General features: G+C 41.6%; 1 protein-coding gene across 21 annotated transcripts in view; it reads right to left on the minus strand.

Moving 5' to 3' along the window:
• Nucleotides 1–13,027, minus strand: part of LOC115593719 (neurobeachin-like) — a 112,949-nt gene that overhangs the window by 48,044 nt on the left and 51,878 nt on the right. For all 21 annotated transcript variants that reach the window (XM_030437318.1, XM_030437320.1, XM_030437317.1 and 18 more), the window contains exons 9-13: nt 6,479–6,676; nt 5,534–5,667; nt 4,776–4,884; nt 3,465–3,617; nt 908–1,076 (exon numbers count right to left, since the gene is read on the minus strand). In XM_030437318.1, the coding sequence (XP_030293178.1) occupies nt 908–1,076; nt 3,465–3,617; nt 4,776–4,884; nt 5,534–5,667; nt 6,479–6,676 (763 nt within the window). The remainder of the gene's footprint in view (nt 1–907; nt 1,077–3,464; nt 3,618–4,775; nt 4,885–5,533; nt 5,668–6,478; nt 6,677–13,027) is intronic.

Raw genomic sequence — 13,027 nt, forward strand, 5'->3', positions numbered from 1 at the left:
GGATGCTGTAAAAATGTTGCATCACAAAGAATGTTTACTATGTCTCATGGTTTGGGTTTTAGGTTTATTAATTTCCTGTTTTATATTGTAGGTTGTATGCTTGTGTGTCGCATTTTATTTCCCACTTCCTGTCTTTGTCTTTTTACGACTTTTTTTCCTGTTCACCTTCTATATTTAGTCCGAGTTTTCCCACAAGGGCATGCAACACTTACCAGCTTTGCGCGCTTGGACAAAACAGGCCACACTTTCTGACAACCATGCAAACACTGACTGGCTGTACCCGATTGGATGAACACCTATTGTTGGCAGTATGCTCCGGGATTTCAAACGAGACCAACGTGTCAGCTTGTTTGGAAACTTCTTCTTTTATTAAGAAAGCGGGTCAGCTAATGTGTGTCCGGTGACATTTTAGGCAAGAAATAAGCAAAGCAGTTACATGATCTGTCTTAATTTTAACTCGACAACAGTTTGTTTTTACAATTTTCAGAGACGCCCCTGATTTGCTTAAAGTAGCGAGAATTCAACTTAATGCAAATGAGGAGCTGGTAATAGTAGCGGCTCGTCCCTCGAAATGCAATACTCAGCTACCAGAATGCATTGCGAAGCTTTCTACATAGACTAGACAATGAGTGCACATTTTAGAAAAAAGTAGCAATAGAGTGTACAAAGTGGAAGAATTTGAGACAGAAATGTAGAGAGGGAATGTCAAGTATTGTGCAGACGGACTATAGTCCTATATAAATGCGTAACATACAGTATAAATAAGGTCAGGAATAGTGTCTTTAACTCTCTAGTGGGGTTCATTAGGAGTGTGAAAGGGACTGTCATTGTTCTTGTTCCTGTTCTTTTTTTCTTCCCCCTCACAACGACAATGCGTTTTGTGTGCAAATTGTGTGTGTGAACGTACCAAGACCTTTGGGAGCGATTCCGCTGCACTCCAGCGGGTTGATTGCCCAGTAATAGTACTTCAGAGTGTGCATCAGCTGCAGGACGGTACCCACGCGGCGGATGGTGGTGTAGATGGTGGCGGTGCCAATGAACTCCGATGACAGGTAGGTGTAGAGGGATAGCTGGACCTGTATACAAACATATCCATTAATACAGTAGAAATAAACAAGCAACACAAAGGTTGATGGACAAACACAAGCTGTCACACACCTTCTGGTGAGAAAGAGTCACCTGTATGTATCGGGTTTTACTGTGAAAAGACAGCCACCAGGGAATAAAAGGAAACTTCCATCCAGCAAAAGCACCACTGTTTTCTGCTTTATGTTATTTTTCTTATCTTTCGGTGCCTGAAGCCGTCAAGCATCTGAGGAGCTTCTTAAGCAGCCCTGACATTTAAGGAGGGTGCTCTCCAATTGCTCATTTCCTTCTTCCCTCCTTCCCTGCCTCCTGCTGTGCCTGTCCTGTTCCCTCTCTTAATATTTCTCTAACGGATCCTTGCCATCGTTGGTACAAAGACTCCAGTCTGCTGCTGCGGCTGCTCACAAATCTCGGAGCTCATTACAGTGACCATGACACTGAGGACCAGTCTTAACAAGGCAGCTCTGTTTAAGCAGATGAAATTAGCTGAGTGCCGCCACAGTCTGAGTGTACCGCAACATATCTCATCATCGAGAATGGCGGGTGCACTCAGCTGTCTTAGATGACCTTTATTACATTTTGTTTCACACACTGAGCGCATGTGTTTATCTGATATGAACAGGTTTCAGCTCTAGACAAGTCTGACATTCCTTGATCATAGCACAATGATTTGTGTAGTACTGACTTAGTTTACAGACACCAAATATTCCATTGTATTGTGGGTAATGTAGGTGCCTTCTTCCCTTTCAACAATGCAACTTATCCACTGAGAAATGTCACTGGAGGTAATTTATCAGATTAAATGCACCTTCTCTTGAGCTAAAAAAGACTTCACACTACTTTTTTTGTACATATGTAGCAGTACACCCCAAGCCCTGAAAATACACTTTAATGTATGAATTAATGGAGTTACCCTTCAACGTGCCGTAACATGTTGTTTATTATATCAAAATATAGCAAAGTAGATTAGCTGGAGCTAGGTCAAAATGTGATTTTTTAGAAGCTTACAAACACGTCAGCCACTGATGTCAGTGTCCCTCGTCCTTAGTAAAAAGGTCAGCATTGGGATATTTGTGCAAATCCAAAAATGTGTTGATGTCTAAGTCTTTCATATTGTTGTTCTTTTGACATGCATCTCTAGCCCAGCTTTGCAACTTTCAGAAAATAAGGCATAGTTCTGAATATCTAAACAGAATAAGGTGTTAACATTAACCACATGAAATTAGGAATACTGTTGTCATATTTTGAAAAATAGTGGAAGATTACAGCTATAACAGCACACTAGATCATGTTAATGTGCTTCGTAAAGGAAACAGGCTCTTTATTTTGAGTGAGAATTCATGAGTGAGACGTTGTAAGAAATGGGAGATGAGATTCGGATGTGATTTCTTCAAGTGTTTCATTAAGTCCTGAATGTGACCAAGGCTATTCTTACCAATAATGAAGGTGATAATCATACCCTGAGAAGTGGAAAATAATAAAGCTCAGTGGGAAACAGAATGGCACAGTGGACGTAAGATTAAAGGATTAAAAAAAATGTTTGCTGCTCAGTATATCTGTTATGCCTCTCCTTTTATCATTATGGCCCTACTGAATGTGTAAAGCTAATTTATTGTAATTTTCTGTATTTGGCACTCAACTACAGTTAAAAATCGAATAATGAACTGTTTCACACGTCAGCTAAGGTTGATATGTTCATGCTGTGCTAGATTCTGACTTTCTCCTCAGCAGCAGAAACGGGTCACCTGCATTTCTTACATCTTAACTCCAGCATGCCCTGAAAAGTGGTGCTGCTGCACTCAAGAGCCAATCACATCTCAGGGTCAGAGGGGAGAAGACAGGGAGTCAGGAAGTTCTGAAAATAATGGAGGCAAGAGCCGACTGGCCCTGCGGGAACGCCAGGAAGACTCACATCTAGTTCAGAGTCAGAAGAAGAAGAGAAGAAGAACTACACATCTCTCTCCAGCCCTCAGGTCTTTTTAAATGTCACTTTTTCCTCTCTCTTTCCTTCGCTTGCATGTTCTGTCTTTTCCATGCGAGATGTGCCAGCTCCTAACCTCTGCGTACTGCAACCTTCTTTGTGATATTATTGTTAATGGCAACGGCCATGAAAGATGTCAGTCCATCCTTCCTCTTTGTTATATGTTGTGTGCTTGTCAAAATTGCATTCGGGAAGAAACTGGGAAATAAAAACGACATTTCCCTTGCTTTATTTTGTTATTTCCTCTCTCATACCCCTTTACCTATCACCCCATTAATTCTCTTACTCAGACCATCATCCTCTGTGTTTTTGCAGCAAGGTCATGAAACCACACACACACACACACACACACACACACACACACACACACTCAGTAGATACACAAAGATAAACAGACCTTGGCAGGGGTGTGTATCCAGATGGCAGCGTTGAAGAGGACATGGTCACAGAGCTGTTTCAGGAGTGGCGCTCCATGAGGTAAACCATCCAGATACTTTGCAAAAGACAGGAACTGTTCCAGTACCGCTCTGGTGATGTGGACTCGTGACGACTGGACAAAAGAAAGAAAATGTAAGCCATGATTTAAACAGACTGAATGTTCATGCAAACCCTTGTTTTAACTTGGAACTAAAAACGGAGTCAAACATGTTAGTTAACAAATAAACCTTCATCCTGATAACTGGGCATGATCTCACCTATAGAGCTCCATCAACCTGTTTCAAATGCTACCTTCATCCATACAGTACACAAGATGCTTAGTTGCTATAGTTACCGTTTGACATTTTGCTGATGCAGAGGACATGAGTGCACTGAGTTTAGTTTCATTAAGATCTACAAATAATCAGCTGCATTATGTGTTGTGTTGCACAGTCGGAGGCGCCTTTGTGAACAGGTGATCATGTCATTGATTGACACCAGCAGCCAGGGGTGTGACATATTTCCTTAGATTTCTTTCTCCATCTTTCACAAAATCTTTTTGCACATGAGGCGCCAGCCTCAGAAGAAATACAAAATTAATAAACGTCCGTGTTGTTGTTTCACAGAGGTGTTGATTTCACTGTATGATTACTTTGGAGGCTGCAGTTTGTGCTGTGATTTGTTTTTCTTATATCCCCTTTCCTCGTCTAAATAGGGGGGACAAAATATTGGAAGCACCTGTCTACACATCACTTACAGTGAGAAACACGCTGTCTTTCGTAGAGACGGTTTCTTCAGGGGAGTACAGAGAACTGACACAGAGCCTCTTCACACAGTGCAACAACAATCACCTGTAGCCCAATATCACCAAATCATTTTGTCCCAAATTAGAAGAAAGTCCCTCAATGCATTCCTGAGGTATGGCCTTCAAGAGAAGGGGACAAAAGTTAAGGTCACAGTGACCTTACAAATTCTATGCAGCCTGTCCTTGAGTCCAAATGGTTTGTGACACATATGAAGAAATATCGTGTTCACAAAAATGGCACGGACATACAGATGGACCGACAACCTGAAAGCATAATGCCTCTGGCCACAGCTATCACCATCACAGATGCATAAAAATAGGCATGTAGTTAAATAAACATATGAAAAGTGAAAGGCCCTGAAAGCCTTGAGAACCTCAGGGGCAGTCATGGTACAAAATCAAGGCTATTCTTCTGATTCACTCAACAACAACATGTGCATGAACATGTTAGCAAAAGCTTGTCATTGTCAAGGCCTTTTTACTGACCTTCTCCAGCAGATATCCAATCACCAGGAAGCCTTTTCCTCCTAGCATCTGCTCCTGCATGGCCACTGAGCTCTTCAGCAGCTCCACCAAGAACGCCAGCAGAGTGGCACTGTAACACACACACGGTATACACATGTTGCAGTAACGCTGCATGGAAATCTTTGATTGAATTCCTAGATATTCCCTAAATCTGCTCATTGTTTGCTTTACCGTCTCGCTCATTTATTTTTTATAAACAGTTGTGTTTTTTGTTTGTTATCATTCTCTTCCAAATTGTCTGACTTCAGCTAACGCGATATGGAGATGCTGCCTGAAATGTGATTGCAACAGGGCTGATGTGATGGAGGTGGGATCAGGACAATCTTAGTGAGAGAAGAATGCATACGCTCTTAAAAAGCTGCTCATCGCTCCAGGGACAACCACATAACTCTTCCTCCTTTCACACTTACACACCCTGCTCTCTATAATCAGTTATTTCGAGCCTGCAGCATTATTATCCAAGGTTGGTCTTTAAGTTTAAAGATTATTTTCACACGTTTAACATTCATCTTTATCTAATGTCACTTGTAGTCTCTTTTTATCACTTCTTTTCCAATTTTTCCTTTGTTTCAGGGTCCATGCCAGGATCAGCTGCAGTAAATAGTGCATATTAAAATACAAAACACTTTCCTTTTATGTTAGAGCCCATTTGCTGCATGAGAAAATCACTGAAAATGCCCTATTGGCAGCCTGTGGATTTATCTTTGCGGACCGCTCACCAGACTGTGGTGTCCACGCTGCTGTCATTGAGCTGTTTGTAGTCCAACTGAGCGAAGAGAGGGAACAGGACCTGGATGCCTCCTATAGAGTGTATGGCGCTGTGGATGGAGTGGGTAACAATGGCCTTTACATCCTGTGGGACAGAAATGGATAGTAAGTGGCGAGACAGACACAATCTCTGCTGTGAATACACACAGACAGAGATAAAATCACACAAACTCACTGCCATTGGTATATTAACAGCTCTTATATGCAGACTACTGTTAATTTGAAATGTAAATGATCGGTAAAAACAAGACATTTTCATGACTGTTTCATTCAAATTTCAAAGAGAAAAAAAATAATAATAATATAAAAAAACATATATATATATATATATATATACATAAAATCTTTAAATCATAATTATTACAATATGCCAAAACGTAACATTTATATAACTATTTAAATGGCACCTGTCTAAGCTTCCCAATACGGTCATGATTGAAAAACAGTAAACCCAATAAAACTCTATAAACTAAAATAACTAAAATAACTGTATGACTAATCCAATTTGATTCACTCGCTGCCTTTGTAATGTAATTGCTGCCTGATTTGCTGGTGCATTGTTCTCACAATAGGCAAAGGAGTAGAAGGGATAAAAATAAGAATAACCATTAGCAAAGCAGAGCCTTACCATCCTTGAATGGAGGACACTTTTAAAGATATTTGCTCGAGTATAAGTACAGTACAGAAAATGTATCCTTATCCTGAGGTAAACCCCACACCATGCAAGATGTTCTTTTTTCCCTAATGCAACTGAGACACCGGGTGATGAACTAGCCTGATTACGAGACTGAACTGCCCTCTCATTTTGCTTCAATCATTCATACATGAGTTGGTGAAACTAATCAGGAGATGTGGCAGTGATTCAGAGGTCTGGAAGTGATGAAGCCCACACTGACCTGCAGCATAAGTGCATGTGGCGAGTGGACGAAGATGGAGGGGTTTTCCCTGGGCGATGACTCCAGGCAAAGCTGGGCATCCGTCGCCTTGGCGTTGTAGGTGAAGGAGATGGAGCTGGCAAGCTTGCCATCGTATAGCACCTGCTTGTGGTGCTCGGCAAGGTGGATGTCGCTCTCTGATTTGAACTTGAAAGTGCTCTGGAGACAGACAGAGAGAGAAGGAGATGAGAAGAAGATACAAAGGTCGCGTGAGAAACACGCTGAATCAGAGCCACTGAGAAATGTGTGTGTGTCTGTGTGTGCAAGCTCAACACCCAAAATGGAGTCTGCTTAATTGCGGCATGAGCCGTGTGTAAACAACACAGCATTAGCTTAATGAACACAGTGCTAACCCGGCCACTAATTCAATTAGCCCAGAACAAGGGATGGAGAGGGGGAGTGGGTGTGCGGGAGAAAGGCACTCAGGGCTCCAAATGTATCTTCTCTCTTTGTTGTCCACCAACGAAAAACATACAAAAGATTACGGACACAGATAGACAAACGTGGTTAAATTTTTGCATATCATGTCGGACTTGTCATGCACATAACAATAACTTTACCGTTTTTACTGCACTGCTAAGCTTTTAAATCACAACGTTTCCTCATAATTTTTTATCCTTGAGAGCAAATTACCATTTATAAAACTGTAATGCCAAAATAGAAAGTGACTAGGGCTGGTTAGTATTGGAACAACAATAAATAGAGAGCCCGACCGATTTTTTTATGCTGATGCGGTTACAGATATTAGGGAGTAAAAAATCCAGGTAATGATAGATCAGCCAATATACACTATACAAAATTTCTTGCCCCTTCTTTTACCTCTTCAACAGCACTTCATAAATACCAGGATTGGGCAATATTTTAGGGATGACTATTGGTGCTTTTACAAGACTAGTGCAGTGCCCGTAGGAAATATGTATTGCTGTGTTTGAAGGTGGGACGTCAGGGATATTTAGGTTTGTTGTGAAATCCGATATTCCAGGGTATAATTGGCCGTTTTTGACTATTTTTGATTTTGCCAGTATATTTCACCTTAAAAACTATTTACTTGGTGACATTATTTCCAGCACAACCTCACATGTGTGACTGTACAATTATTTTTTTATTTTGACATACTGTATTACCACAATGGACCTAAAATCACAAAAAAACATAAAATCCGAGCAGAAAAAGTTACGATTTTTTTACTCTGAAAACCACAAATATATTTAACAAACCATTTTTATTACTTACAATGCAAATATAAATTGTTGTTTGCTAAATATGTGCATACATTTTAAAAATTTACAAAGTATATATGTAACTATTTACATTTAAATGCAGGCAATGCTCAGGTCTGCCTGAGCTCCTTCCAGCTGAATGAAGAGCTTCACTACCTGCTCCACATTCAGCTTCTCCTCATTGTTTTGACTCATTAAACAAAAAACTGACTCCACTACACACTAAACACACTAACTATACACTCCAAACACGCTAAATGTCACAAATCTCTCAACTCTCAATATCCCTGACTCTATTGCTGTCTCTACACGTCGTTGCCTGTCATTCATCCGCCTCCGTCCCTCCCACAACCTCCCCTTTCCTCAACAACCAAACTTGCTGCTTGGACACTTTCGTGACAAAAGCCAGTTTTTACCATTTCTTCCTCCACCAGACACAAAGCAAACGTGACGGCAATGTTCACGAAAAAGCGTGGCAGACATTATTTACCCTAAGTCCGGTTTTGGACGTGCCGGTGGGTCCAGTCCGTCGACTCGGGAGGTGGGCCGTGTGGGTGGGCTAGCAGCTAGCTACACACGAACATCCACAGATTCCGATTCCACTTTGTTGTCCGCGCGTCTCCGGATCTCCTCAGACCCGAACAGACTCTGTCCGGACTCGTTTAGTCTCATTAAACCACAACAGTCAGTTTAGATGCACAAAACAGAACGGGACCGAACCGCCGGCAAAATCCCGGTCTAGCTCGCACCGCTGCAGGTATGAATACACTTGTTTCTTAAGGTATGTCGTGGGCTTGAGCTCTGCAGTGATTGGCTCTGGTGCGCACGTGGCTATGGTGTGCAGTGATTGGCTCTGGTGCGCACGTGACTGTGGTGCTCCAGTGGTCAATGCTCGGCGGAATTTGTAAAGCATTTATGAACTAATTTATTCACGGTATCATTGTAGTCCAAACAAATGCGACGTTGCACACCCTTGAACCACGCAGCAGCCATGTTGAAAGTCTCAGGTCAGTCAGACAGACAGACAGAGGTTCCTTGCTTTTATAGAGAGATTTTTGAAAATAATCATCAGTAATGAGGATATTAGGGGACAACTGATTTGGCTTTTTCGGGGCTGATACCAACACCGATAATTAGAAATCAAGGAGAATGAAAAACGCTATTTGGGACTGATACTCATTTGCAGTAAAATAGAAACTCTTTGTGTCAAAATTACAAACAACCACTGATAAAATAATCATTGGTACAATTTACTCAAGTACTTTTATGGAGTACAATTTTGATATACTTTTTGGGGTTACTAGTTACTTTGCAGATTCAGATTACTCAGCTATTAATTGTGACGTGTTACGTGTTATCAGATATTGTTGTGTAGGAGACATTTTGCAAGAGGATGCGGCATTGAAGCCAAAGTAGCACATTTTTAAACTAGTTTATTTTATCTGCAATCTTGATACAAAAGTCACAGATAGATAATCATAGATGCTGAATATCGTCCCGATAATCGGCAAGGGCCTATAATCGGCCTAACCCTGTTGGATATAATAAGTATGTGGGAATAGGTAAGTATTAGAAAAGGGTAGAACGGTCTGGTAATTTCAGAAAAGTACATAACTTTACTGTAATGCAGTCCTTGAAACCTGGATAAGAAAACACTTGCGCCATACATGATATAACGATTTCTAAAATCCATTTAGTCTCATATCATAATGAAATAATACTGATATGTTGCCCAGTCTTAGATCTGACACATTTGGGATGGAGGAACTGTAAAGAATGGTTCAGCATGTTTCAACAGACAATTACAGTCTCTGCGACCTTAAGTAAAAATGAATCTGTTTTGTCGATGCAGATCTCGTAGGAGGCTGCACTTTGTGTGTGCGTGTCTGCATCTAATGTCTATATCTGTCTGTCTGCACAGGTCTGCGAGTCCATATATCCTGAAGCTGTGTTGATATGTTCATGAAGCCCCACAGATTAAAGGCCAGTGAGCTGCTCTGCTCTGCCACCAGGCAAAGGGGCGCTCTCGCCTTCGAGCTGCTGGGTCCCCAGGTGGCTCGCTCAGCCCGACTGCACAGGAAAGCCCCGGGCTGCTCACAGACCTGCAGGCCCGACTTGTTCTGAACCTTTCATCTCATGTCTGATGTAGAAAAATGTGCCCTGAGCAGTTTTAACTATGCAGCAGAAAATTCCACAGTGAAGTTAAGAGCACACTACACAATGGAGGCATCTGAAGAAAACGGCCCCTCCACAGTGTAACATCCTTATCTCCATCCAGGGGTTGAACACAAGTCTGTGGTTTCCTAGCACTGTGTTAGTCTTCTGTTAGTCTCCCCCCTTTTAAATCACTTGTGATACAAAAAGCTTGCTTGTATATTATCTGAATGCGAGGCACACTTTCCACACATATTTCTACACACATTCTTGCTTGCAAAACATTATTTCCAGCAGGAATTAATGGTGATTACACGGTATAACAGCCTGCCAATGTTTATATTTTATAGTTTTCATAGCATTTATAGTTTAGTGAAAGACAAAAGCCGATGATCCAGTGTTAAAAAGCTTATATATCTAACAGCTTATCCATTAAAAGCAACCTAGAATACTGCAGCCATGTGTGAGGATAATCAATCACAAACACAAATAAATTGCTCTCTGGTTTATTTTGAAGGTTAGTGGGCCCTCCGCAACGAAAAAACACTGAATAGCCTGAATGTGAAATTAATACGCTTATTAAGATGCACATTTTATGCGGTGTAAGCCCATTTATTGTGGTGCATTTATGAAGTGTGTGTGTGTGTCTACTTGCGCTATGTATTTATCTTGCTGTGCAAAACGATGGAAGCATGTAGCTGAAGGTGTAAAAGAGCTTTGCTGACTCTCCAAAGTATTACGGGATACAGAGGCATTGGACAGGCAGCGAGAGAAAACACGCAAGAACTGAGGAGAGAGCAAACTCTTACATATGTTAAGCTTTAAAAGGCTGCACTCAAACACATATGTGTCCCTCACCTGGTTACACATACACACACACACACACACACACACACACACACACAGAAGAATGAAAGCGACAGGTCACTCCTGACACCTGCAGATATGACACTGGCCTGCAGCAATAACCACACACAGAGACACACATCTACACATATCCTTGCCGCTCTGTATCTCTACATAGTTTGCAATCCTCTAAAATGAGTTCTCCAGCATATAACTAAAATGTTGTTAATATTTTGTGTTAATTCATTGATATATATCATTGTCTACCAATTACTTAGCCAAAGTCAAGTCAAGTCAGTTTTATTTCTATAGCCCAAAATCACAAATCACATTGCCTCTGGGGACTTTTTTGTATTTACAATATTGAGGTAATAATAAAAAATCAGAAATATGTATTAATTTCTTCCATAACTGAATACACAAGCTGTTCTCAAAAGAACAAACACTGTTTGAAGCTAGAAAGGTGGCAGAGTCCGCCAAATTAAAACAGTATGAAATTGTCCTTCAAGGTCAGTTGGTTTATTCAGTTTGTTCAGTCATGAAAATGAAGAGAATTTGCTTTAAAAAAATCAGTCAATGGAGATTGGTCTCACCTGATTAAAATGTATTACCCAAAACTACGGAGTGCACCTTAAAGGTTTAACATTAAAAAGCACAACACTTAATTTATCATGAACCCTCACAAATACACATAAGACACGTAGATGCAACAACACACAGAGACATGACAATACAGGTGTCCAGATAGACCCACATGGTCCATTAATTACACTGTGGCCAGTTGGCAGTGCTCTGCAATGAGACATCTGGACTCCTGATGAGTCGTGCAACCAGCGACAAACACTCAACAGCATGTGAATGACACATACACAGCAAAAACACACACACACACACACACACACACACACACACACACACAGACACACAAAAAGACAAAAACACTGGAGCTTTCTTTCCACACAGAAAAACAAGATGTTATGTCCCATCTTCTTCCTGTCATTAGGAGAGCATGGAAGTGCTGAACTGCACACACATACAGACATTCAGTACACACAGCGTGTCGGCCATCATGAGCCACGTCAAGCGAGAAGACCTTGAACACCATCACTGTGCTAAAGGCTTGTTTAGCTGAGCGAGCAGAGTGTCTGTCTGCTTTTTGCTGCTCATTACTGAACAGTAGCACTGACAGTGGATGAGACCAAGAGGCTACACATATATATACTGTACAGTCTAGATACAGTTCAATGCCGATTAGGCAAAACCTCAGGAGCGGCATGTCATCTTTACACAATAGCATCTGTGTGAAGCCATGAGAGCGAGGACCAGCCTATATTCATATTAAGACAGGAAGCTGCATGAAACAAGCCTAGTCCCAGTGGCGTCCTCCTTTAGCCAACCGAAACACCCGTGATCTCATCATCACAATACCAGCACCGGGGCCAGCGGCTTTGAAACAACTGAGCCATTTAATGGTCTCTTCTGGGCATCTGAGAGGCTCATTCTGCACCATGCAGAGAGGCAATCATCTGACTGATCACCCCCAGGAAACTGTGGGCTGTGACAGAGCGCCGAATCAGTATTCACGGCCGAGAAAAAACGGCAAACCCCGAGCATTTGATCATTAGGAGTGAGAACTCTTGTCTAAAACGTGCCTTATGTTACACGATGTGACAGGGAGAGGTTGAAGGAGAGGGAGAGGTGATTATGAGAGAAAGACAGAGGCGTGAAACTGACATGTATGATTCAGGGCCCCTATGTGAGACGAAGCTCTATCTCCCGCAATCTACAAATGCGCACTCTGCATGTTGTCAATCGCGTGTTGTGAGTTGTCTGATGTTGTCTCCATCAGTTTGACCTTATTTCAGCAACTAACGCATATTTCTGATGCAGTACACAGTACGCCCCTTTTCTAAGGCGCTGCTTAAATACCAGCAGCTGTTCGCAAAACATCAGCAGCCTCAGATATCCGCGCAGCCTCATGGTGCGGAAATCTTGACAGCTTTGGACACATTCATAAACAAGCTGTAAGTGGCCCGAGGCGTGCACGACTGCCAAAACGAGACGCAGACAGCTGGCAAGGTGTTGCGACATCTTAGCTGTCGCCGATAGCCAGGCCAAAAGAAAGAGATGGTGAGTTGAGCTATCTATGCTCAACACCCAACATTGTGAAGCTTCATTTAAATAATTTTCATTACCAAGGAACGCAAAAGTTCTGTATCGAGACTCTGGGTTTAAAATTCTTTAAACTGCAAACTCCAGACATCAATTTGTGATTTCCCAGAAGGTATTT

Source organism: Sparus aurata, chromosome 13 (assembly GCF_900880675.1).
Source record: "Sparus aurata chromosome 13, fSpaAur1.1, whole genome shotgun sequence".
In the NCBI taxonomy this organism is placed as follows: domain Eukaryota; kingdom Metazoa; phylum Chordata; class Actinopteri; order Spariformes; family Sparidae; genus Sparus; species Sparus aurata.